Source organism: Homalodisca vitripennis, chromosome 8 (assembly GCF_021130785.1).
Source record: "Homalodisca vitripennis isolate AUS2020 chromosome 8, UT_GWSS_2.1, whole genome shotgun sequence".
Lineage (NCBI taxonomy): Eukaryota > Metazoa > Arthropoda > Insecta > Hemiptera > Cicadellidae > Homalodisca > Homalodisca vitripennis.
In genome coordinates this window covers 69259490-69284076 of record NC_060214.1, presented here as the reverse complement: position 1 = coordinate 69284076, position 24587 = coordinate 69259490, and the positions used below count along the sequence as shown (strand labels likewise).

General features: G+C 32.9%; 1 protein-coding gene across 1 annotated transcript in view; it reads left to right on the top strand.

The window, feature by feature from the left end:
* The first annotated feature begins 14050 nt into the window (after window positions 1-14050).
* LOC124368218 overlaps window positions 14051-24587 on the top strand; it is an 84030-nt gene continuing 73493 nt past the window's right edge. Inside the window, 1 exon segment of the mRNA XM_046825493.1 lies at window positions 14051-14129. Within this exon segment, the coding sequence (XP_046681449.1) occupies window positions 14063-14129 (67 nt within the window). The 5' untranslated portion in view covers window positions 14051-14062.

Genomic DNA, 24587 nt, shown 5'->3' with positions numbered 1-24587 from the left:
TAGTAGTTTGATGAATGATGGATAATTCTCAGCTGATTGACCAATAATTGGTCAATTTCAAGACTATAGCAATTAAGACATTAATGTTCTTTACAACAGTTTTAGTACTTAATTAGTAAGTACATTTCTTTTAGTAGAAAAAGAAAAGTTTAAAGTTAAAAAAGTAGAATACTTTATGTTGGGGGGGGGGGGGGTCCTTGCCAGTGTTTTACCCCGGGACCCACCCTGGCTCTCGTCAGCCCTGAGGATGAACACAAGGTGCATTTTATATTTATACTGTTAACATTTACATACCATTAAACATTTATACGTTATACTGTGAAACATTTATAAGTTGTCGTTATTAATCATAAACATTGGTACAACAAACATCGAAGCACAGGGCACTTAAAAAACATTAAAAAGTAATGTTTGAAAATATTTTGTAATTAAGGCTCATTGAGATCTAAATATAAATTTCAAAAATTGTATATAAATTCTATTTAAATTTTTCAAGTTATAAATCATTAAACAATATGCCATGCATGAAGACAGATCATACACATATTGTAAAAATCATATTCATGTCTTCACCTGTTTTCCCTTGTGTCTGATTATAAAAATCTAAAAATTACTACTTGCAAGGCCTTTATTCTTTGTGGAGTTGTCAAAATTAAATATTTCTGGATTCTGTTCCTCACAGACTTAAATGTGCTCACCTCTTAAAGTGTTGTAACTCATTATAAATCATTAAAAAATAACCCAAACCCCGACTATACCGCATTTAGGCTATATAAAAAGAAGGAATGGAATGAACCATTTCTTCGAATTAACATTACTCATTTAGCAGGAATACCTTTGGAAACACAGCATATGAACAATGTAAAATAGGAGAAAATATAAGTCTTAGAACAGATATTTTCTCTCTCAGAAAATATTACAAACTATCTGCTGGAGAAACATCTTAAGGTGGATCAGATCCTTCCACGTGACGTGTTTTATGTCACTCAGTCAATTCTTGGGGTCTCTCGATGAGGATATTTAAACTGAAAAATAACATAAATCTTTTTAAGATAACAACAAGTAGAAGTTAAATAAGTCTGAATCGTTTATTTATATATAATAAAGATTTAGTGGAGCCGACCAATGAATTTCACAGAACTTTTGTAACATGGTTATCTCCTTCCGGTTTTAATTGATGGAATTCTATTTGAAAAATTGTAAGTAAGCATTTAAGCCCAACAAGATTGAATTTGTCAAAATAAAAACGACAAATTTGTTTTGATAAACTATCAAAATACGACAACTCTGAAAGCCAATTCCATTACCAATATAAAAAGGTAAGTATTATACGAAGAGTATAAAATATAAAGCAGCTGTGTGTCACTAATATAAGCAGCGTGAGCAGAGAAGCAGCAGTCTCGAGAAGCAGGAAAGGACGCGAGAGCAGTGCGCCGCCCGCGAGTTGTGTGGCCACGGCCGTCTCAGAGTATCGGTTTTTTAATCACTCCCATTCACATTGAGCATTGCGCGCTCACCGCGCACATTGTCGGCATCTGGGCCGATAATTGCGTCGAACTCCACAACTTCATCCACTTTTTGCACGGCGGCAGGCGCAGCCCACCTCGTAGTAACGGGCACCGTCTGCCCACCACGCAGCGGCTGATCTTATTGAGAAAAATTTTGCATTCGCAGCAAGGTCACAGTTAGAAAGTTAACCAGCAAATGTTCATTCACAAAGCATACTATGGAGAATTATCGCCCAATCACCACCATTAACATTTTTCGTAAATAATATGAAAATATATGTCGGGCAATCCATACCACCAGAGAACTTTATTTATAACAGAAATAATCCAAGCATTTACAAAAAAGCAAGTTAAATTAATTTTAAAAAGTCACAGAAAGTTAACGAAAAATATTCGTCTATAAAACATAGGCCTACTATTGAGAATTATCGCCCAATCACAACCATGAACATTTTTCGTAAATATAATGAAAATATTGATCGGACAATCCATACCACTAGAGAACTTTATGTATTAAAATAAATAATCTAAGCATTTTTAAAAAGCAAGTTAAATTAATTTTAAAAGGTCACAGTTAGAAAGTTAACGAAAAACATTCATTCATAAAACATTCTATTGAGAATTATCGCTCAATCACCACCATGAACATTTTCCGTAAATATAATAAAAATATTTATCGGGTGATTCATACTACCCGAGAACTTTATATATTAACAAAAATAATCTAAGCGTTTTTTAAACGCAAGTTAAATTTACTTTAAAAGGTCACAGTTAGAAAGTTAACGGAAAATATTAATTCATAAAACATACTATTGAGAATTATCGCCCAATCACCACCATGAACTTTTTTCGTAAATATAATTAAAACAAAGTTACCGGGAAATTCATACCACAGAACTTTATTAAATCAATTTTATTAACAGACATCATGCAAGTATTTTAAAAAAGCAAGTTAACCGTTGTAGCTGTAATAATTACAGTCGAAGAATTCGAAAAGCATAATACAAAATTAAAATGTGCAATGTACAATAGGAAAACAACAACATTTTTTAATGAACTAACTCAATATGTAAAATACACAAAACGTAAACTGGATCTTCAAGGGCTCAATCTGGGTTTGTGTATTTAAATCAAGAACAAAATATTATTCTATAAAGCAGGATCTCCAAAGCCTGGTTTGCCTGTCCTAGCTAACAATAAGAAACAATCCAGGATGTGAATTCTCGTTATACCATATAATATCCTCATGTTAGAACAATGAGTCGGGCGCTTTACAACAAGCAGAATCTTCAGGACCTACTTTATCGATATTAAGAGTAAGTATTACAGGCTCTAAAGAATCAAAAGTCTTGTTTCTAAGTTAGGAGCGAGTCATAATAAGCAATATTGGTTTTTGCATTGTTGTAAGACATATTTATCCGTGTAATATTTTATACCTTGTTTTATTTCATGTATGAATTGTATCAAGCTTTCGTTTTAATAGCACAAAAAATATCTAAGTATACTACAACAAAAACTATAAGAGTAAATTGCTGAGTTAAAAGGTTGTCAGCATGCTCTGAGTTGGAATGTAGAGTCAGAGCCTTTGATCGTGAGGACATAAGTGAATAAAGTTGCGTATATTATATGCAACTGCACTGAGCTAGTATAACTAGATAACTGAGATCAAGTAAAAATAGGTTAAAATAGGTAAGAGGTTAAAATACCATCTAGACGTCTCAGAACTTGAGGGTGGTTTTGGATCTATAATCTAAAATCAACGGAATAAAAACCACCATGCAACCAAAAAATAAAATGTACAATAATATAATTGCTTTATTATATTATTTGTCACTCAGTTGACATCCGGAACACAAATATGTATAACTAAAATACAGTAATACCTATTCATACTAATAAAATAATTTGTACTGAACATTCAATTTAATTCATAGGAACGGTTAGCTAAGGGTTATGTATGTATAACGTCTGAGACAGTGTCAGATATCAAAAGCTTCAATAAATGGAAGGTGAACTGGAGCTTAACTCAAAATTTAATTGAATTAACCCTTCCTACCATAGCTACGTTATGTGTAGAAAACTCAGTTGCTCCACCGTGATTAGACATCCTGTCTATCACATCGCAGTGCACTCAATTGTGTATCTGATGAAGCAATGAGACTACCACTTCACCCATTTATAGGTGTCTCTGATATCGAAACGATGTAAATGTTTCGTTTTGAGCTTCTTCGTCGTCGACTTTCTTTGGATCTCTTCAGACGAACATGACTTCAAATTCCAGAAGTCAAGTCTGATACAGCGTCAGATACTGGACGCTGCAATAAAAGGAAGTTGCACGGGTTATAGTTGTATGTTTCGGTTTCTGTTGTTCAACTCACTCTCGGTACAATAAACTGTTCAAGTTTTCCTCTGGTGTCGGCGTCAGTTTTTCTTGGATGCCTTGATTTCGGTTGCTCAGTTCACTTTCAGTACAACCAACCGTTGAAATCTTCACTTCAGTGATGACGGCTGCGGGATGTAATTTCGTGCCTGGCTTCTGTTGTTAATTTCACCTTCAGTACAATCAGTCGTTGAAGTCTCCCTTCATTTTCAACTATGGATTGTTATTTCATGCCTTAGCTTCTGTTGTTGCACTCATCTTAAGTGCAACCAATTTTTATATCTTGGCCTTTAGTTACGCCTACATTTTATTTCATAGTGCTTTGGCTTATGTTCAATCCACCTTCAGAACAACCAACCATTGAAGGGGTTTTACTTTATGGCCAATTGTATAACTTTGCTTCTGATGGTCAGTTAACAAAAGAAATCTAATGTTTGTCTTAAAAGGTTCAGATTAAGGACATGACGAGATTGATCGTGACAGAAAGAATTATGGATTAATACATCTTAAAACATGCTAAGATCAATACAGAAGAATGGGATAAAAGTGAGCCGGAGTTTACGTAGGATGGCACTAGAGCAACGGTTGTCTGCCTGTGTGTGCGCGTGTGAGTGCGTGCGAGCATGCGGTCTGGGTAGTGCGCATGCTTTGTGTATTAATTAGTGCCGAGAGGCTCGGTCAATCACTCCAGATCAGCTAGTTTCATACTGATCGACCGAGCGTTGCTACTGCAGACATCTGTTTCTGGAACTGGTGAGGGTTCTCATGCCACCTCGGACCACCCGTGGACCGCTCTGCACAAACCACTCATCCGCGCCGTTTAGGTTTTCAACCTTCATTTTCAACTATGGATTGTTATTTCAAGCCTAAGCTTATGTTGTTGCACTCACCTCCAGTGTAACCATTTTTTTTATTTTGCCCTTTACGAGTATATCTTGGCAACGTATTATTTCAAAGTGCCTTGGCTTAAGTTCAATCCACCTCCAGTATAACCGACCGTTGAAGTCTCTCGTTTTAGTCTTTAGTCATTGACTGGGTACTTTCCTGTGGCGATTTTATTTGTGTCCTACATTCAGAAGAATAATAAATCTAAATACAAACAATTCACGACTGCTGATGACAATAATTTTTTGCATAAGTGGACGACCGTTGTCTGTTGAGTTCTCTAAATACTCTTGATTTATAAAAAATTCAAATAACATTTAATTTCAACAAATCCATTAGGTTCGAACCCAATGATTATTCAAATGTTAAATTTAATCGGAACATGGATATTGATTCTCAGTTTAATTGAAATCTTTTCTCTTTAATGTAAAACACGAATGTACAACAATACTGCACCAATTTTGTAAGGTATGACATCCTTTTTAAACATCAAACTAACTTACATATTTATTATGCTGGTAAATTTTTTGAACTTATGTTTAGCAACCACAGGTTACATACAGAAGACTGTGAATCCCCAATAGAATATACAAGAATAAACAATAACCAAATTCTTAAGTTTAATATATCTCAATTCTCATTTTTCCAGAAAGAATGTAAAGATTTATAATTAATTCTCGAGGCTTTGGTTGTCATATGAATACATGTCATACATGTAGGAGGACGCACAAAGAAATAATATGAACCAGTGGTGTAACAATGACGGTTTAGGATGGATATATCTGACTGAAGAGCACACTAACCCGGTGGGGGGAGGGGTTGGTTATGGAATATAACTGAATAAATATAAATTTTTATTAATTTATAGATATAATATAAAGTAAAGCATTTAACTGCTGTATTTCAAACAAGTTGGATTGCTGTTGTATGAATATATATTTTTATTTGTAGGGCTCTTGGAGAGTTCTATGTTGGAGGGCTTGGGGGGAAGGTTTAGGGTTCTATCACCCCCACCCTAGGGGGACATTTAGTTAAGCCATTAATATACGCATTTCGAACTGTATCGAAGTAAAGACAATTATAATAAATAGTCAATTGTGACCGCTAGGCTCTAAGCACGCCAAAAAGTTTATTCTTAGATTCATTTTTGTTTTGGAGCGGTACAGAAAATGGTATAAGAATTTTATGTGGATACGGAATTTTCAAATTCGAGTTGAAACGATCCTGAATTTATTTATGTCCTACAAATAAATAAATACTATACAAAAAATACCTAAGGACTCTATGGAACGTAACAAGAGTCTTACCAACTTACCAAACAAAGTAAGTACATCACAATTTATTGCTTTATCACATACTAAATGTATTTACTCAGTTTGTTTAAAAAATGTATTCTGCGATTTTCGTGTTGCCAATAATACCAATGTAAAAGTATTAGAATTTTAATTTTACATTTTTCCTTGTGCCAAGAATAACCTATGAACCAAACTTCAAGTCTCTTTCTAAAAGTTATTACACTGACGTACAAACAGACAGACAGAAGACAACCACACGGTTTTAAGCCCTCTCGGTCCTTAATAGTATACGCCATAAGAAACAAATACAATCTGTAAGAGCTGTAATTTTAAAAGCTAATTTTTATTCAGGAAATAATTTAAAATACAATTTATTTCTAAATTAAGCAAAGTTTGTAAAGTTTTCATTGTACTTCCTGGGATTAATAGACTACGTGTCAGAATGTTTAGCCTACTGTAAGATCAATGTTTAAAAATAAATTAGTCTAAAATACAAACTTCGTTATACAAAATTAAAGATTTTTTTACATAATCCCTACAAATATTGATGCATTTTTTTCAAATAGCCTTGTTTTAAGATCTAGCTGTTTCTATGGGTTACAAATAAGGTTTATTTTGGTCATCTTCCCACAATGTATTTGACACAATTATTGTTTTAGACCTTATTCTCACGTAATAAAACAAATGGAAATTAGTCGTGCCATTTCAGGCTTGTAGAGGGAATAAAACAAATGTCCCAACTCATTGTTCAGCGGTCGAGCTACATGTGGATAATCGTCATGCTTGAATATTCCATTTCTCCTCAAATTTTAACGATATTTGACACTTATATCTTAACCCTGCAACTGGCTTTAAGCGATTATCGACGCATTAACTACAGTTTCAAAATGGCACTAAGCTATTTTCGACGCATTAATTATGTCGTAATATGATCTCTCACAGCAAGCCTATTTTTACTTTGTTTGAAGTAAAACATATGTAAATCTAAAGATAAAGATCCAAGGTTTCATATTATATTATAAAAACGTTCTAAAGTTACGTTAAATCTTTCATTATAAAATTCTAAACTTGTTATGTTGACATTTCCGATTGCCATTTGTTTGCGTAATTTTCCGAACACGCTAAAATTACCGCATGTTTGTCAAAATTCCCTATCGTGAGTTTTACGTTCTACACGATCGTAAGTGTCGTCATTGAAAACAGTGTATTCTTGGCTTTCAGAAACATCTTTTCAATAGCCAGTAGGAAAATAAATGTTTATAAAATAAGCGTTTGAAAAGCTCGTGTTTTGTAAAATTCCAAAATGCCTAATGCGTCGAAAATAGCTTCATTAAATTTTATTATTTTTGTTACTTTATCGTTGTCTGGAAATAGTGAAAATCATATCAAAACAAAGAAGACGAATTGCTCTAAGCAACAGTATCGTCAACGAAGACTATAAACTAGTATTTTATTTTTGTTCTGTTGCACAATCACCGACTCAGCCAGTAGATAAGAACAACGCATCGCTTGGTTGCCATGTTGATTTCTCTGTTGTTATTACGCCATTGCCGTGTATTGCTTGCTATTTATTTGGATATTTTAGACTTTTCATTATTTAGTGTGTATAAAATAAAAGTTTGTTTAGTGTTTTTTTTTAATTAGTGAAGTGAAAAATGTAGAGGTTAGGTTAAGTTTCAGTGAATAGGTTAGATTTTTGTGAAACTGAAAGTAAGCATGTTATACGCTTCAGGATCAGTGTTTTATTATTTTGTAGACAGTTTATAGTTATTTCATAATGAGTGTTACTTTAAACATAATGTATTTATTATAAAAGCATATTCATGTATTTTAGACAGTAATTCTTTTTTTACTTTTTCTGTAGGTATTAGCGTTTTATTTCTATGACCATCGCTTGTTTTATTTTTTTAACAAAAAAATAATAGAGATTAAAAATACATTGTTGTACATTTTTGTAAACTTCAATAAATGTACTATCTATATAAATAATTTTTGGATGAAAAGAAAATTGTTAGCTAATAATGTTAGGCATTTATTTCACAATTTTTACTTTTGTAAAAATTAAAAACAAATTTGTTGCCATATAAAAGTATCTTATACAATGTAAACTTCTATAAATATCATATTTTTTCACTTCTATATATAATTTATTATAAAAGCATATTCATGTATTTTAGACAGTAATTCTTTTTACTTTTTCTGAAGGTATTAGCGTTTTATTTTCTATGACCATCGCTTGTATTATTTTTTTTAACAAAAAAATAATAGATATAAAAAATACATTGTTGTACATTTTTGTAAACTTCAATAAATGTACTATCTATATATAAATAATTTTTGGATGAAAAGAAAATTGTTAGCTAAAAATATTAGGCATTTATTTCATAATTTTGACTTTTGTAAAATTTAAAAAAAAAGTTTGTTGCCATATAAAAAATATCTTATACAAATGTAAACTTCTATAAATATCATATTTTTTCGCTTCTACATATATATATCTTAGAAAAAATATTTGTTCATCCCATAGATTCCAAAATGTCACAATGGTATACATAATAGTGCTATACAAACTTTTTTCAGATTTTTAGTTTTTTATAGATATATTATTCAAAAGTACCAATAAACTTCTTTACCTAAATATTTTTTTGTATTTTGTAATTCAGATATATAAGCAAACTTTTGTATATCTTAGAATTATTATACAAAATTTCATATTACCTGAGAGGGTGCTATACATTTGAGAAACATTTATTCTTTACTAATATTTTTATGTTATTCAGTAAAAAAATAAAAAATACATTGAAATGATTTCAATATTTAATATTTTTTTGGAAAACTACATTTATTTCTAAAGACATTGATGCTTTTTAAAATGTTTGTATCTTAAAAAAATAGATGAGCAGTGATTAAAACACAAAACCCTTACAAAATCACCAAAATGTGCCTGCCATTTTGGGAAAAATGATGGCCAGTTCCAGGGTTAAAAAAGATAAAAACTAAAGTATACGATAACTATCTACTAGGCGATATGAAGGCTAAGAAGTTCTCGCTGACACAACCTGGGGATCGCTTTACTTGTTAATAAGAGTATATCCTGTTTATTGAATGGTTGAAGAATGTTTGCAATGAATCAATCAAAGTTAAGTTAAAATGTAGCCATCCATTCGCAATATCACATTCTAAAATACAAAGAAACAGTCTTATATCCATCCTCATTCACACTTAAATTGGTTCCATATCCATTCATCGTAAAGTTTAAAATTCAGTGATTCTTCAGTTAAAGGTAAAAAATTAGTAAACACCGTCAAATCTTGGGATGCTAAAGAGTATTTCAACTGAGTTTTGTCTGCTTTCAGCGATTAAGCATTTTAATAAAACATAGCAGACTGTTGACGAAATGAACTCTTTCGGTGGAAAGTTTTCATACACTTTTGTCCGGTATCTCGGTACGATAGTTGTCACTAGTGCATTTTATAGAGACAGTATTGTAAAAAGTATTGTCCTCATTATAAGTAAAGTATAATTGCAGCTTTTTAAGCGTTAGTTTGTACAACTCATAGTGTCCCAAATTAAAAATTACTAGAATTTTTTAAGGTCGGAATGCTCTAAGAACTTAGGTCTCTACGCCGGCGCCCCACAATGTTACTCCGTAGGAAAAATACAGCTCTTAACACTCAATATTTAGGTAACTTTCTCAAGAAACATGCCAGAGGATAATTTGAACACACAGAATTTATGTGAACATCACAGGTCAAACCTTGATCAAGGTGTATTCCTAGGAATTCTGTTTAATGGACTTCCTCAATCATGGTGTAACCCAACATGACAGCCGCACCACTGCCAAAGTCCATAGCACGAAGAAACATTTTTTTTACAGTTTAAATTGTGGATTTTAGATTTAGTTGTTGAACACAATTATGCAAATATTCAAGTATGTTGTTTGAACACCAGTTGATGATTTTTACTGACAAAGAATAATGTCGTCTACGTACTTCACAAGTATCCTGATCTGTAACGGCGATATAATGTCTTTGACGAACACTAAAAATATAATTGGGTTATGTATGGATCTCTGTGGAACTCCATATCGTACTTTGGCTGATTTCTAAAAGTAATTTGAAATCTGTATAGTGTGAGATCTGTCACTAAAAAAGACTGAAGCCATTGAAGTTGCAGATCTCGAATCTCGTGAGAAGCCAACTAGTCGCAATATTTTCTGGTGTTTTAATGTCAAGTGAAAACTTTAAATGCCCAGCTATAATGGTGATCATTCACAAAACATCGAATACATTTGAGTTTGTCAATACACTTATAGAAATTGCTACGGTTCTTACGTTTATTTACATACTCCTTGTCACTCTACAGTAGATCTTTAGGTTATAGGGTTAGTTCTAGCAACGTACATTTTGTACATAGTACAAGTACTTGTAAGTAAATAAAAATAAACATAATTTAGCTAGTTATTGTACACATTTTAAAGTGAAAGTGGCATAACAAACTAAGTAATTTTGATGTTATGATGACAACAATGATGACCAGCTGATTAAAATGCATAGGCCTACCGGTGATGCCAACTTAGAAGTACGAAACTTGTATTTCCACTGTGTCTTTTTAACTATTGAATGCTCCCCTTTTTCTGAATTCCAGCTGTATATTTACTAACAAATAATTTCTAGTAATAATTATATTCTGATAGACATAATATATATATATATATATATATGTGTGTGTGTGTGTGTGTGTGTGTGTGTGTGTGTGTGTGTGTGTGTGTGTGTGTGTGTGTGTGTGTGTGTGTGTGTGTGTGTGTGTGTGTGTGTGTGTGTGTGTGTGTGTTTTATGTCTATAAAAGTTCATCAAAAACAAAAACCCCTCGCTTTGACCAGGTAGGTTTAAGCGATCATTCTAAAGCATTCTAAACGCAAACAAATCTTCTGAACGAGATATAGTTCCTAACTTGTGCTTTTTTCTGATTCTACATACCTGTATGAATTAATAATAAAAATAAACCATTTTAAAAGAAAGACAAATTGGCCGCGAACAAAATATTTCACGGGAAGATGATCACGTAATACACTCTTCAATTATGCGAGTTCAACAATTAAGCTATATTCCTTATATAACATAATCTGTTGGTTAGAAATATCCTACAAATCAAAAATGTATTAAGAGGGCCCAAACGGCTGTGCACAGAACAACGCCGACGGCACTCATACGGGATTTTATTATAACTAATTACATATAATCGCCGCTTGACATTTTTCGTTGGAGCGATTAATTTAAATAAACTTCGGTTTTCCTGAAAACACTTTTTGCTCGTTTTGTAAATTATTGGAATGTATACTAAAGATTACTGGAGTTGTTACACATTTTATTGCCACTATGTAACAAATTTTCCATGAGAACAGTCCAAATCAAGCACAAATATTGATGATGGTTAGTCTTTTTTCTGCAAGCTATCGATAAATGTAAGCAAAATATCTATAGACAACTAAACATGAAGTTATTGAAAAGTCCCTCCCAATGTAGGAAAATAGTAAACTTTTATCTAGAATGATTTTCAAAAATATTCTTTTAAAGTAAAATTTCAGTTTTAATTTAGATAATTGCAAAATGTTTAGCTGTCTTAATTTCCCCTATAGTAGTGTAAAAATTTTGAGAAAATTTTCAAAATGACAATTTTCCAAAACGGTTTCATACTGAACTAATCCATACAACAGATTAACAGGGTAAACGTTGCTTCCATTCTTGCCTTATTGAATAATTGATCAGTTACCAAATAAACATTCTTCTTAGCTAATATTGTATCTAGGACGCTTACTACAGTATCAATTATAACGTTTGTGTAATTGCTTGCAACACCTTGTGCCAGCTGATTGAATATTCATTTACTTCTGATGACACCAGACATTTGAAATTAAAATTTCGAAATCGTTATTTCGCGAATCCAGAATATTGAAAATGATAGCAAAACTACTATGTATAGGTTACGCTCATTCTTCTTCAATCAAAAAGTCAGCGTCCGATTTGGTACTTTAATTCTTTTGTCATGTGTCATCATCAAACTCAATGTATATAGAAATTTAGCTTCAAGCTAAAGTTTAAGATTGGAGATTATTTTATTTTCGAGATATCGTGTGGATAGAAAGACAGAAATGAACATCAAGCTCCTCAAGTGATAGGCTTCGCTAAAGCTCAGCCAATCAGATTTTCAACTATGTTAAAATAATAAAATTGATTCCATTATTCTTTGGTAAATACTTTTGAAACCGAATATAATACTTGAAGCTTTACACCTGAAAGTTTAACAAATAATGATTCCACCCCTATATATTCTAATAGCGTGCTGGGAATCCAGTTTCTAAATCCAAAATTCTATTCCCTCATCATCGTAGGATGACATGGTCATCTTTACCAGACGCCACATATCAAAGACGCTAGTTTATTTTGGGGTTGAAGGAATGAATACTATTCTTTAATTTTTTTTTATAATTTGTTCTACTATATTCTGTGTGCATTGCAGTCATTGGTAGCTTATTCAAACACGTGTAATGGATCATAATTTTTAATTTTTATTAATAATCTTTAGTCAATATCCATTTACAAATAATATTTCAACATATCCATATTTCTTAACAGTTGTACTATAATGAGATTATCACTACTTTATGTAGTATTTACTTCTTATATATAACATTAATTTGACCATACAGTTAAAAGAATGATACTTGATAACAGTAGTTCATTTAGACAGCATCAATTTATAATGACTAATTTTTAGTAAAATGTATTATTATTATTATTTATTACTTCCAACGGTACAACGCCATTTAACATAATTACAAGATTACAGACTTCTAAGATGACTATATTAAATTAAAGCTAGAAAAATAGAATATCACATTGTACACAAAACAACAACACAGCAATCAGCATAACAGATAATCATAAGGCAAAGCAGTAACAACAATAGTTTGACACCAAAAATCATTTAACATTCATAGCAAGAATGTAACAAATCAATAACAAATATCAATATTTAACAGAACTATAATATGTAGGGAAATAATATACAATTATACATTACGAGGTAAAACAAACTATAAATTGAAGAAAAACAACATAACCATAATAACAAGCACATGCACTGATGAACTCATGACAACACCCTGGAGCACCTCCACTTAAAGGACAACCAAGAGCCTTAGAAGAAATCCAACCCACCGCAAACCAATCCCCCAGCACGCTGCATCCTCACCAAACCACAGTTGCTAGCATAACTAGTTGGCCGGCATACTCTTCCAAACACTGCCTTTGATCTAGTTCCTCTAGGAATGAAGAAGTTTACTTGACGAAGGAGTGTTGGAGGAGTATTCCTACCAAAATTCTCTTCGATAATTCCAACGAAGGACCTAGGGAACTTTATGAGACACGTCGGGATTGTATGAAGCTTTATGAACGCTAGTACATTCTGTAAAATCTTTGGGGTTTCAGGAGGCACAAATAACTGTAGGGGCATCTATGACACCAAGGAGACTGTGGTACTCTGTGACGTTCTAAGAACTCAATGAGGCCTTTAAGGGATCTACGCGTCTTTAAGAAAATATAAGGGTCTCCAGCCTCTTCAGAAGATTCAAGGGGCCTCTAGGCATGTAAGGAAATCCATCATTACTCTAGGCAACTATATACAACTCTACTCGACTGCAGGAAAGAGCCAGGATATTCTGTAATTTGGTAAGTGCCTCTTAAATACTCATACAAAAGGGCGAATGAAATTCTCATTGCACTTTCTCAAGTGGACACGTATTGATTTACTAGATCGTTTTGGATTCGCCGAAACCGTGCTCCTTGTTCTGTGTATGTGTTGTCTGTCTGCATTAGGGTTTTGCCAGACAGAGTGGCCCTGTGTGGGTGGGGGGGACGAGGTGGTGGCACGGGAGGGGGGATTTGACTAGATACTGTGTCCTCAGTATCGTCCGGCCGGTCCTGTGAATGCAATGTATCTTTACGTTCTCCTTCTTTGCACTGTGATACAATTTTCATACGGTTTACCTTACCCTCAAGGTATTAAAAATATTATTCTAATTCTGGTATTCTTAGAATTATCTTATCAGCATAAGGGAGTAGATCTTTAGCACTAATTAAAAATGTAGTTGATAGAATTTTTACTTATGTATAATATTTTATTCGTTGTAATAATTTCAGAATCAACGATCAAGTGGGTTTCTTTTAGAATCTCTACTAAAAACGGCTTGATAGGTAAACATTTTTTGTTGTTAAGAATAAAACTTAAAGTAGAACTAATGAAACGTTTATACTTTGGACCGGCTGTTTTAGGTTCAGTTTAAACAAAGGTTAATGCTGTGTTAAAGCAGCTTAAGAATCTTATCTGTACATAAAATAAAATACAATAACGCATAAATGTTTTGCCACTTACGTTGAATGTTTCGGATAAATTAACACATATACACCAGCCTACAACTCATAAAATACGTAAACATATTCTTCCAATTCATGGCTATTTAAAATTATTATTCTGTCTTGTGTGATTTAGGTCAATATTGCACGTAAATGAATATAAACCGTAAGTACTCACGTAAAGCAAGCAGAATGTCACAGAACCGCATTTTTCGGTTACGTATTTGCTCAAAAACGTAATTATTCTTATTTCTTATCTTTCCTTTATATATTTAACTCTCTTTCATGCTAAGGATTTTCAAAATCCAATGAAAATCATCCTTTTGCTCCTTTTATTTACTCTGTGCAGACACTTTGATTTTTAAACAACATATTTAATTTATTTTTCTCTATGTACAGCATGAAATTTATAAATTTTAAAGATCAATCATATGCAAAAAACATAAACATATTATCCATAGTTTGTGCTTTGTTATCGTAGGAATCAATCTGACTTATTTTTTCTCGTGTTACTTATACGATGTTTTTCAATTTTCTAATTACCATTATTCATTGTTGAAATTGGAAATTTTAAGAGTTTTATGTGTATGTGCTTGACCATAAAACCATTGAAATTTGATCTATTTTTTACCCTTGTTTAGTACAAATTGACTGAGCATTGACAATATAGCTCTTTATTTCACACAACTATAGCGTGTGTAGGCTCGAATATTTTAAAAATGTAGACAGTTAGCGTTATTACCATTTTTATCTGTGTTACCAATTTGCTAGAACATGTTGATATTGCTTAATCTACAGCACAGACGAAATAAACTACACTTAAAATTAAAATGTTTTATGTGGAGCATATAAAATAAAATCACAACGTTAGTCACCGGTTTAATATTGAATTATGTATAAGTAATATTGTAGAGCAATGAAACGGATGGAGTAATACTGATACACCAATGTGATTTATTACAAACTTTTTATCATTATTAGGCCAATTGAAACAATACTACAGTACGTTTTTTTCTTTTACTTTAATTGAAAATTATCTACATCACAATGAGCGTTACATATAACAATATTATATTTGATAACTTACTGCTATTACATGTAATACATAAGTACAAAAAAACGTTAACGTAATCACAAACCATTTCATATAGTAAAATTGTGATGTTACGACTAATAATTACCTCTTTAATTGAACAAAATACGAATTAAACCATTAAACAGAATCAGGTGATACATTGGTTAGTGAATTTTATAACCGATCAGCTGATATGAAGTGACCTAGGGTTGAGAATAACTGCCTGAACAACATGTGTGCTATAGTGATCAGCTACTTTAAACTAAACAAAAATACTCTGATAAGTTTAACACTGGAACTTTGGGAACCTGTGGGAACGTTGTACCACCGATGTGACCACTAGTGACAAACTTTATCACGGTCAACCAGTAGAATAACTGCATAGTTCGAAATCATCTTAGATAAAACAAGAACAGCAGGTTGATCTAAAAAAAATTTTGTTTTTGAGTGCTTTAGCCTACTGCGCATACGTACCAATTGTTTTACAGCAGTAATAATATAATTCAATAATAATAATAATAATAATTAAATAATAAATAATAATAATATAATAGTTAATTTACTATAGTCATCTTAGAAGTCTGTAATTTTTGTAAATATGTTAAATGGCGTTGTATCGTTGGAAATAATAAATAAATAAATAGTATAGGCCTACATGTGGTGCTATACATGCTACACATAACAATGGAGGTAGACATTTTGAGCAGCTCTTGTAATTATATTATCAATGTAAGTTCATTAAGCAATTTTATGATTAATACTGTATATTATTTCAATAGATTTCGGATTTATAATACAATTATTTTTTTTTTTTTGCCTATATTCAGCAATACTTGATTTTCATTAACTTTATTTTTGTATGTTCCTTAGTAAAATTGAATTTAAAAGAAAACTATTCCATTTTTATTCACTTTATTTACATTAGTTTGTATTAAAAAATTTTTTACAAATTTTATTGATTCATATGGAATTTTAACGGAATTTTAGTTCAAAAGCAAATAAGTGTGTTTTCTACCCTAAAGTGTTTTGCTTTACTCCGATTTCTCCTTAACTGTTTGGAGATAGAGTTCTAGAATAGGTTTTATACGATTTTTCAGCTCATTTTACATACAAATGATCTAATTAAAAAACTCAACGCCAAAAATATCGATGTGGTTTAGTTTCACTAGGGAAGCTGAGCTTCAGGCAAAATGTGTATAACTCGCCAAAGACGCATTTCCGTACATATTATAGTTATACGAACTTTTATCATTATTTTGATGAGAGGAATAGGTTTGTACAGTGAGACATAAACTGTTGACGGGGCTGTTGTAGGATCTGATGAAGATCCGATATTCTACGGCGAATAGCCCCAATTTGATCCAATACGCCCCCAACCACCGTCAACCGATGACTTGTCCAAAAAGATAGTTTCCGTTGATACCAAGTACGTGTATAAAAATTGTTGTAAGTTATGTTACAAAAATAAATCATTTCTTTTAATAATATAGATGACAATCATTGAGTATAGAATCGTATTAAGATCTAACCACTTATTGCAACCAACAATGCTGGACTACGAAATTACAAAGTCGACTTTTACTGCAATCCTCATAAAATCTCAATAAGTTGTAGAATAATTTTTATTAAATTGGTGTCGTTTGTGACGTCCACACAACGAAACCAACGACGATTGTTGTGTCGTTGATACAATGCATGACCAAGCTTATTATACACAAAAGCTTATAGTTCCTTCGAGAACTTCTTTTATCGTGATTAGACACTTATCAATCACACCATTAATATTCAGACTCAATCGATTATGCATTAATTATTTCTCCGATTTCTTAAAACCGTAAGTACATAGGTTTTTTATATTTCTTTGGTGATATTATTATTTTTAAATGGTTAAATAGTTGAATAGTTAAATGGTTAAATAGTTTAATGGTTAAATAGTTGAATGCGCACTAATAATTAGCAAGACGGGAGACAATTGAACGCGCCCGGGAGGAGGTTGCTAGTCGGTAAGTCATTGCGCATAATAAAGAGGTAGCGTTATAATGGAGTAATAAATGCTTATTCATTACGCATAACTGACACTCGAATATATCATTAGTAGCGGCTCGGAATTATCGCCGTCCACTCGAGCCAGCTCATCCGTGCCTACTGGTTCAGTAACCCGCCAGTTGTGGTTGTTTACTTTGTGACATTAATTAGGGCGGGGGTGTTCAAGAGATCACAAATAATGAGGTTTGATCACTCTGTTATGTCGTGTATAGTTCGTGAATCCAGCTATTTTGAGGTTGATTAAAATCCAATAAAGAAGTTCGTGTGACTGTTTCTTACAATGGATGAAGTTTGATCACGGTATTCGTTTCAGTTATTTCAGGCTGCTCATCCGTGCCTACTGGCTCAGTAACCCGCCAGTTGTGGTTGTTTACTTTGTGACATTAATTAGGGCGGGGTGTTCAAGAGATCACAAATAATGAGGTTTGATCACTCTGTTATGTCAGTGTATAGTGCGTGAGTCCAGCTATTTTGAGGTTGATTAAAATCCAATAAAAGAAGTTCGTGTGACTGTTTCTTACAATAGATGAAGTTTGATCACGGTATTCGTTCAGTTATTTCAGGCTGCTCATCCGTGCCTACTGGCTCAGTAACTCGCCACTTTTGGTTGTTTACTATGTGACATAATACATATTCATTAATTAGGGCGGGGGTGTTCAAGAGATCACAAATAATGAGGTTTGATCACTCTGTTATGTCAGTGTATAGTGCGTGAGTCCAGCTATTTTGAGGTTGATTAAAATCCAATAAAAGAAGTTCGTGTGACTGTTTCTTACAATAGATGAAGTTTGATCACGGTATTCGTTCAGTTATTTCAGGCTGCTCGTCCGTGCCTACTGGCTCAGTAACTCGCCTCTTTTGGTTGTTTACTATGTGACATAATACATATTCATTAATTAGGGCGAGGGTGTTCAAGAGATCACAAATAATGAGATTTGATCACTCTGTTATGTCAGTGTATAGTGCGTGAGTCCAGCTATTTTGAGGTCGATTAAAATCCAATAAAAGAAGTTTGTGTGACTGTTTCTTACAATGGATGAAGTTTGATCACGGTATTCTTTCAGTTATTTCAGGCTGCTCATCCGTGCCTACTGGCTCAGTAACTCGCCACTTTAGGTTGTTTACTATGTGACATAATACATATTCATTAATTAGGGCGGGGGTGTTCAAGAGATCACAAATAATGGGGTTTGATCACTCTGTTATGTCGTGTATAGTGCGTGAATCCAGCTATTTTGAGGTTGATCCAAATCCTATAAAAGAAGATTGTGTGACTGTTTGTTACAATGGATGAAGTTTGATCACGGTATTCTTTCAGTTATTTCAGGCTGCTCATCCGTGCCTACTGGCTCAGTAACTCGCCACTTTTGGTTGTTTACTATGTGACATAATACATATTCATTAATTAGGGCGGGGGTGTTCAAGAGATCACAAATAATGAGATTTGATCACTCTTATGTCGGTGTATAGTGCGTGAATCCAGCTATTTTGAGGTTGATCCAAATCCTATAAATGAAGATTGTGTGACTGTTTGTTACAAGGGATGAAATTTGATCACGATATTCTTTCAGTTATTTCATGCCCAAAGTTTTAATGATTTGACCAGGCTACTCGGATGTCTTATATTCATTCGCTTACAGTCTTGAATTTCAAAGTGTTATTATATCACTACGGGGGAAACTGCCCTACTTAGTATAATATTTTGACCACTCTTTAAGAGCTTGATACCAGTATATAAAAAAACGATGATTCCTTTCAACCGGAAAAGCGCAGAAAATATAATGAGCGCTTTTGATTAATTATGGCATTTGGAAAATGTTTATAGCAATTAGTGATAGTATGTGTCTGCTATCAACAGATCGGTCGTGTACTGCGTATAATTACAAGATAGTAAAATGCAATATTGATTAGTATTTAATAATTAACATTACTGAAAAGCTTTACTGAATGGGAAACGTGATTAGCGCTCCGGTGGTCTACACATTATGGAACATGGTGGGAGTCTAAATTGGACTAGTCATGTGAAGCCTACAATGGGATAGCTTTTAAAATCCATAGGTTGATAGATGCCTCATAAGTAAATGACTTGATCCAGAGTGTCCCACATTTGCAGAAGGATAACCAAAATAATTATTATATGCCAAAAACAGTTATTTTTTGTTTATTTGTAACCTAGGGCCAAGTTTAAATGTTAACCTAGACCATTAATCAGTATGACACTGACCTATTACAATATAACATATAGAACACCGGCACATGGTTTTTCTAGGGTACATTTTAAATGGTAGAAATGGTTTAACAAGTTTTTCAGCCATCAGGATATTTAGTTGAATTCGAGTGATCGGGTCCGAAGTAACCATTGTAGCACAAACATTTCCAATTCGATTTATTGTTCACTGGAGTGACTGTAGGCCATGTTTGCTAGTCGCGCCGTTCATAATGTGGTTTCATGGATTGATTCTTAGCCCAGGATCGATACTAGGGTTCCTAGTGGGATACCCCTAGGGTAGATAAGGATTCCTAGGGGCTTTATAAGGTTTAAAAGAGGTTAGTAGGACAATTGAAGCTTTAAGCTAACTGAAAATGCTTACCGTCGTCACAATGGTCATGGGCGTGCGCAACCGCTATAAATCTCAGATGTTTGATGAGGATCCTGGGAAACACCAAAGGAAACGCGCCATCTTTGACATAGAGGATACAGTCATTGGTTAGGTTGAGTTTTCCTAGTTTACTTGACAATAGGGGCTGTGATGTGTGTTTACTGTAAGATACTTTAGTTTTACCATTTTGATGGGTATGAAGTACCCGAGAGACATGCCTGTAAAGAATTTCTGCAAATGTAACAGTGACATGACCGGTTCAACAAATAGAGCCAGTGTGGAACAATGGAAACAGGTTTTCAAATTACAAGAGACCGGCGTAAATTTTCCCTGTGCTTCAAAGGACCTTGCAAAAATATTTGGAACAAGTAATGTTATAAGTGATCCCACTAATATTATAAATGCGAAAGTTTGAATGTTTGGATGTTTTGAGGTTTGTCCTCGAATCACGCTGAAACTGCTATACGGATTGTGCTGAAATTTGGAACAGGTATAGCTTTTGGTCTGAATTAACATTTAGAGTGCTTTTTACCACCCATAACACATTAATTTCACCAAATAAAGTCGAATTCAAATTGAAAAATTAGTTTGTTTACATTCTAATGTTATGATAAGAACGAAACGTAATAACGTAAGTTTCATAATTCAAATTAAACTGGCATTAAACAGCTGTTGACAGCTATAATTCGACAAACTTTCTGAAACATCTGTTTACATTGCTAATGAAAAAAAGATAATGGCGGGCGACTTATTATGCCAAAACACCGGGGGTGAATTAAACGACCAGAACAGACCCATATTGACCGCAGCAACTTTTTAGTTGTACGATACAATTTCGTTATTGGGATAAAAAGGCTAACTCTTATTGTTACTGAAGCCATCGAAGAACTTCAATAAATTATCATGGAATGTGGGTGGGAAATACTAATTTTGTAAAAACTGTTTCACTTTACGACTTCAGGTTTCCAAACCTCTGTTCTTTAAACTTAAATCTAAATTGGATCAGGAGATTGGAATAGCTTTGAGTGACTATCGATTATCTCTAGACTGTTTATTATGTCATAGAAAAAGAATACATAGATATATTGTCCAGTTTTTCAACAGAAAATTGCGTGCGAAGCCGCGCGTAACTGCTAGTATGTAAATAAAAGTAAATACCATACAATACGCCGAACTTCAAATGTTACCGTGATTAACCGCCAGTCAGTTCTTGGTAGCGGCATGTGGTTAGCCTGCTTGTGACACTGTTATGTATTGAATACCTTCGGTTGGGAGGTCTGTCTTGGTTGAACATTTGAAGATAACTAGTGGTCAGTTTATTTCAGTACTAAATCTATTGTATAAACAATAGACAAAATTCATTATTTACAGATTCACGGAGAATCGTAACAACGTTGTTAAAATAATAAGAATATTGATACTTACAAAGTTTATATTGGCCTTCAGTTTTCATCAGATCATACAAAATCTCCTCCAAGATACTCTTCAATACTGTACTAAGGATTTTGTAGAAGCCGCTTCTTTTCTTTATTCTTCAAACTTTTTGCATTACACTTCTTAAGGTCTTCTGATAAGTGCTTCCACAGTTTTATTGCAATGTATGAGGGCTTTTCAAGTCGGTGCACAGGGAGAATAGAAGTGGGCTGCACCTTGAGTTTTGTAGTTATAGATGCTGGAACTTTTACGTAGTCTAGCTTTATATAGTTACTAGGGTATGTACTGTTTTTGGATAAAGACGTATGTTCGGCAAGATTACTATTTTGTGTGTGTTTAATAGATGATACCTCATCAAGTCATTAACATAAGTGTTTTAAGTGTCATTAAGTGTAATTTTATTTTCTATGACACTAATCTATGATCAAAGCAGTCAAAAGTGTCTGTGCTTTCAAAATATGCTTATGCTGTCTTTTATTTCCTATTTAATGGGAATAGAAAGAATTGAAATAATTCATAGACTGGTATATACATTTCTTGACTAAAATAAATTTGACCTTTCAAGTGCTTTGCCTGTCTCTCCTTCAATTTAAGTGGCTATAGATTTTCTTAAAGACAAGGTCAAATTTATGGTACAATACTATATCGTCCTGAAATTTAATAATTCAGATGTGACAGGTTTTCTAAGTATTAATTGTACAATAGAGCTTTGGGCTGCCTAGGAATAATTTATCTCGTTGAAGAAAAGACTGGATGATAACATGTATAAGCTATGCAACTACAAACGCCTACTCTTTAAGTACAGAAATATTAATACCGTCCCAACCATGTACCTAATCAAGCAAATGTCTTATAGTTATTAGTTTATTACTGTTTTCAATATTTGGATTTGAGATTGTTATTTGCTTAAAGGGTGCTAGATATTTTATTGAAAAAACTAAATTAATTTGTACCATGCATCGGTTTGGGAATAGTATTTTGAGCAATTATAAATAATGGTAGTTTGTTTCTTGTGCCTTTGGTTTACCGTTTCCTCTCCGTAAAACAACCACTCAGTTTCACACTTCTTTCTTGACTACGGTTTATGCATATTTTTAAATAAAAATAAATAATAATAAAAATTAAAGAACATTGAGTACATCATAATTAACTTCGACACATTTAATATAATCAATACGTTATGTTAATAAAAACACTACTTTTTTCCAAATTGTTTATTTTATGGACGAGGTCTTTCGAAACCAAAGGTTTCATCTTCAGGCAACTCCACAAATAAATATTTACACATTGTTTGTTACAATTAATATTAAAATAACATATGGTGTAAACATGTAAATACAAACATTTTGGAAATATTTCAGCCAGTATGAAAAATTACTGTAGATTTGACTAGAGTTTAGTTTTTTAATAAATTGAGAAGAAAGAAGATTGGAATTTTCATTAGGGCCCTCTTCATTATTCATGAGTTTTTCTTTATTTCTGTTTATGTATAGTGTTTCCCAAGCATTTAAGTTCATTGGTTTTGTTATTTCTTTTATTAATTTTAGATTTATTCCAAAATTTTTGTAGTTACATTTTTACACCATATGTTATTTTAATATTAATTGTAACAAACAATGTGTAAATATTTATTTGTGGAGTTGCCTGAAGATGAAACCTTTGGTTTCGAAAGGCCTCGTCCAAAAACTATACAATTTGGAAAAATGTAGTGTTTTTATTTAACATTTATTAATATTTAAAGAATTTTCCAATTGCTCCAAGAGTCTACAATAATCAATACGTACAAATAGAAAGGCTGCTGGCTTCAGAACAAAAACATATTTGTTAGACATTTTTTTTTTCATTTTCACATTCAATGTTGTTTTTTCTTTTCAAAAAAACGGACGAAATTGTGCATAGATGCTTGTGATTTTGCTACCAAATTGCCAGAATAATTTAAATAAACAAATCTGTTGAGACACTAATTTCCTTATTATTTTTACATACTCATCTTTCAGCTATTATAACATTGTTAAAGTTTTAAAGCTTGATAGTTGTCTTTTTATTTGATTTTAAATTAGATTACAACCCATGGCATACCGTTGAGTGTGCAGTACATTCTGGATTGCAATGCAAACACTCAACGGTAAAATATCTTACGGCAAAATTTACGGAAATGGGAATTGAACATTATATTCGAGTGAATAGTCACTCGGTTATTGTGAGGTAGCCACTGGTAGGGAAACAATTAGATATTTTCATTTCCTAGAGAGGTTCTTACCATTTTTCAAAATTTAGAGTTACTTAAATCATGAATAACTAAAATTAGTTTCGATATAAAAGTATAGTCCATTGTCATTAGTAAAGCTTACTATTTACCTGCTTTTATCCTGGGCGTTAGAGAAGCCTATCACGCGAGGGGCTGGAAAAATGTAATTTCTGTCTGAGTGGCTATCTTCTAAGTGTCTGCTCGATATCTCGAGATCAAACTGACCCGTAGGCTGGAAAATTCACAAGAATCTTCACAAATATTCTATACTAAGGACATAATTTTGATGATCCATGTCACTCTATGGTATTTGGCAGAGCGTTAGCGAAAAATGTTTTCAATTTTATTACGGATAACCATGGTAACACAAGAACATTGCAGAATAAATATTTTTTTTGTTTAAATAAAAGGGGAGGCCGATCCCCTTTTAAGCCTTATTCTGTCCGTCCTCATGGGCCACTGGCTTGTGCGAGGATCTTATCAAACAGAATAAGGGGGAGAGTCGATACAGTACGAAGTTGAGTGTACTGATAAAAAGTGCAACGGTCACAGACAGGATTTGAACCTGCGCTATCTCTAACTCAGACCCAAAGTCCCAACGACTTAGACCGCTCGGTTATCGGCACTCCCACACACACACACTCCCTCATTATAATTTTGTAAATACACTGAGTACAATTATATGGAATCTTAATATGTGT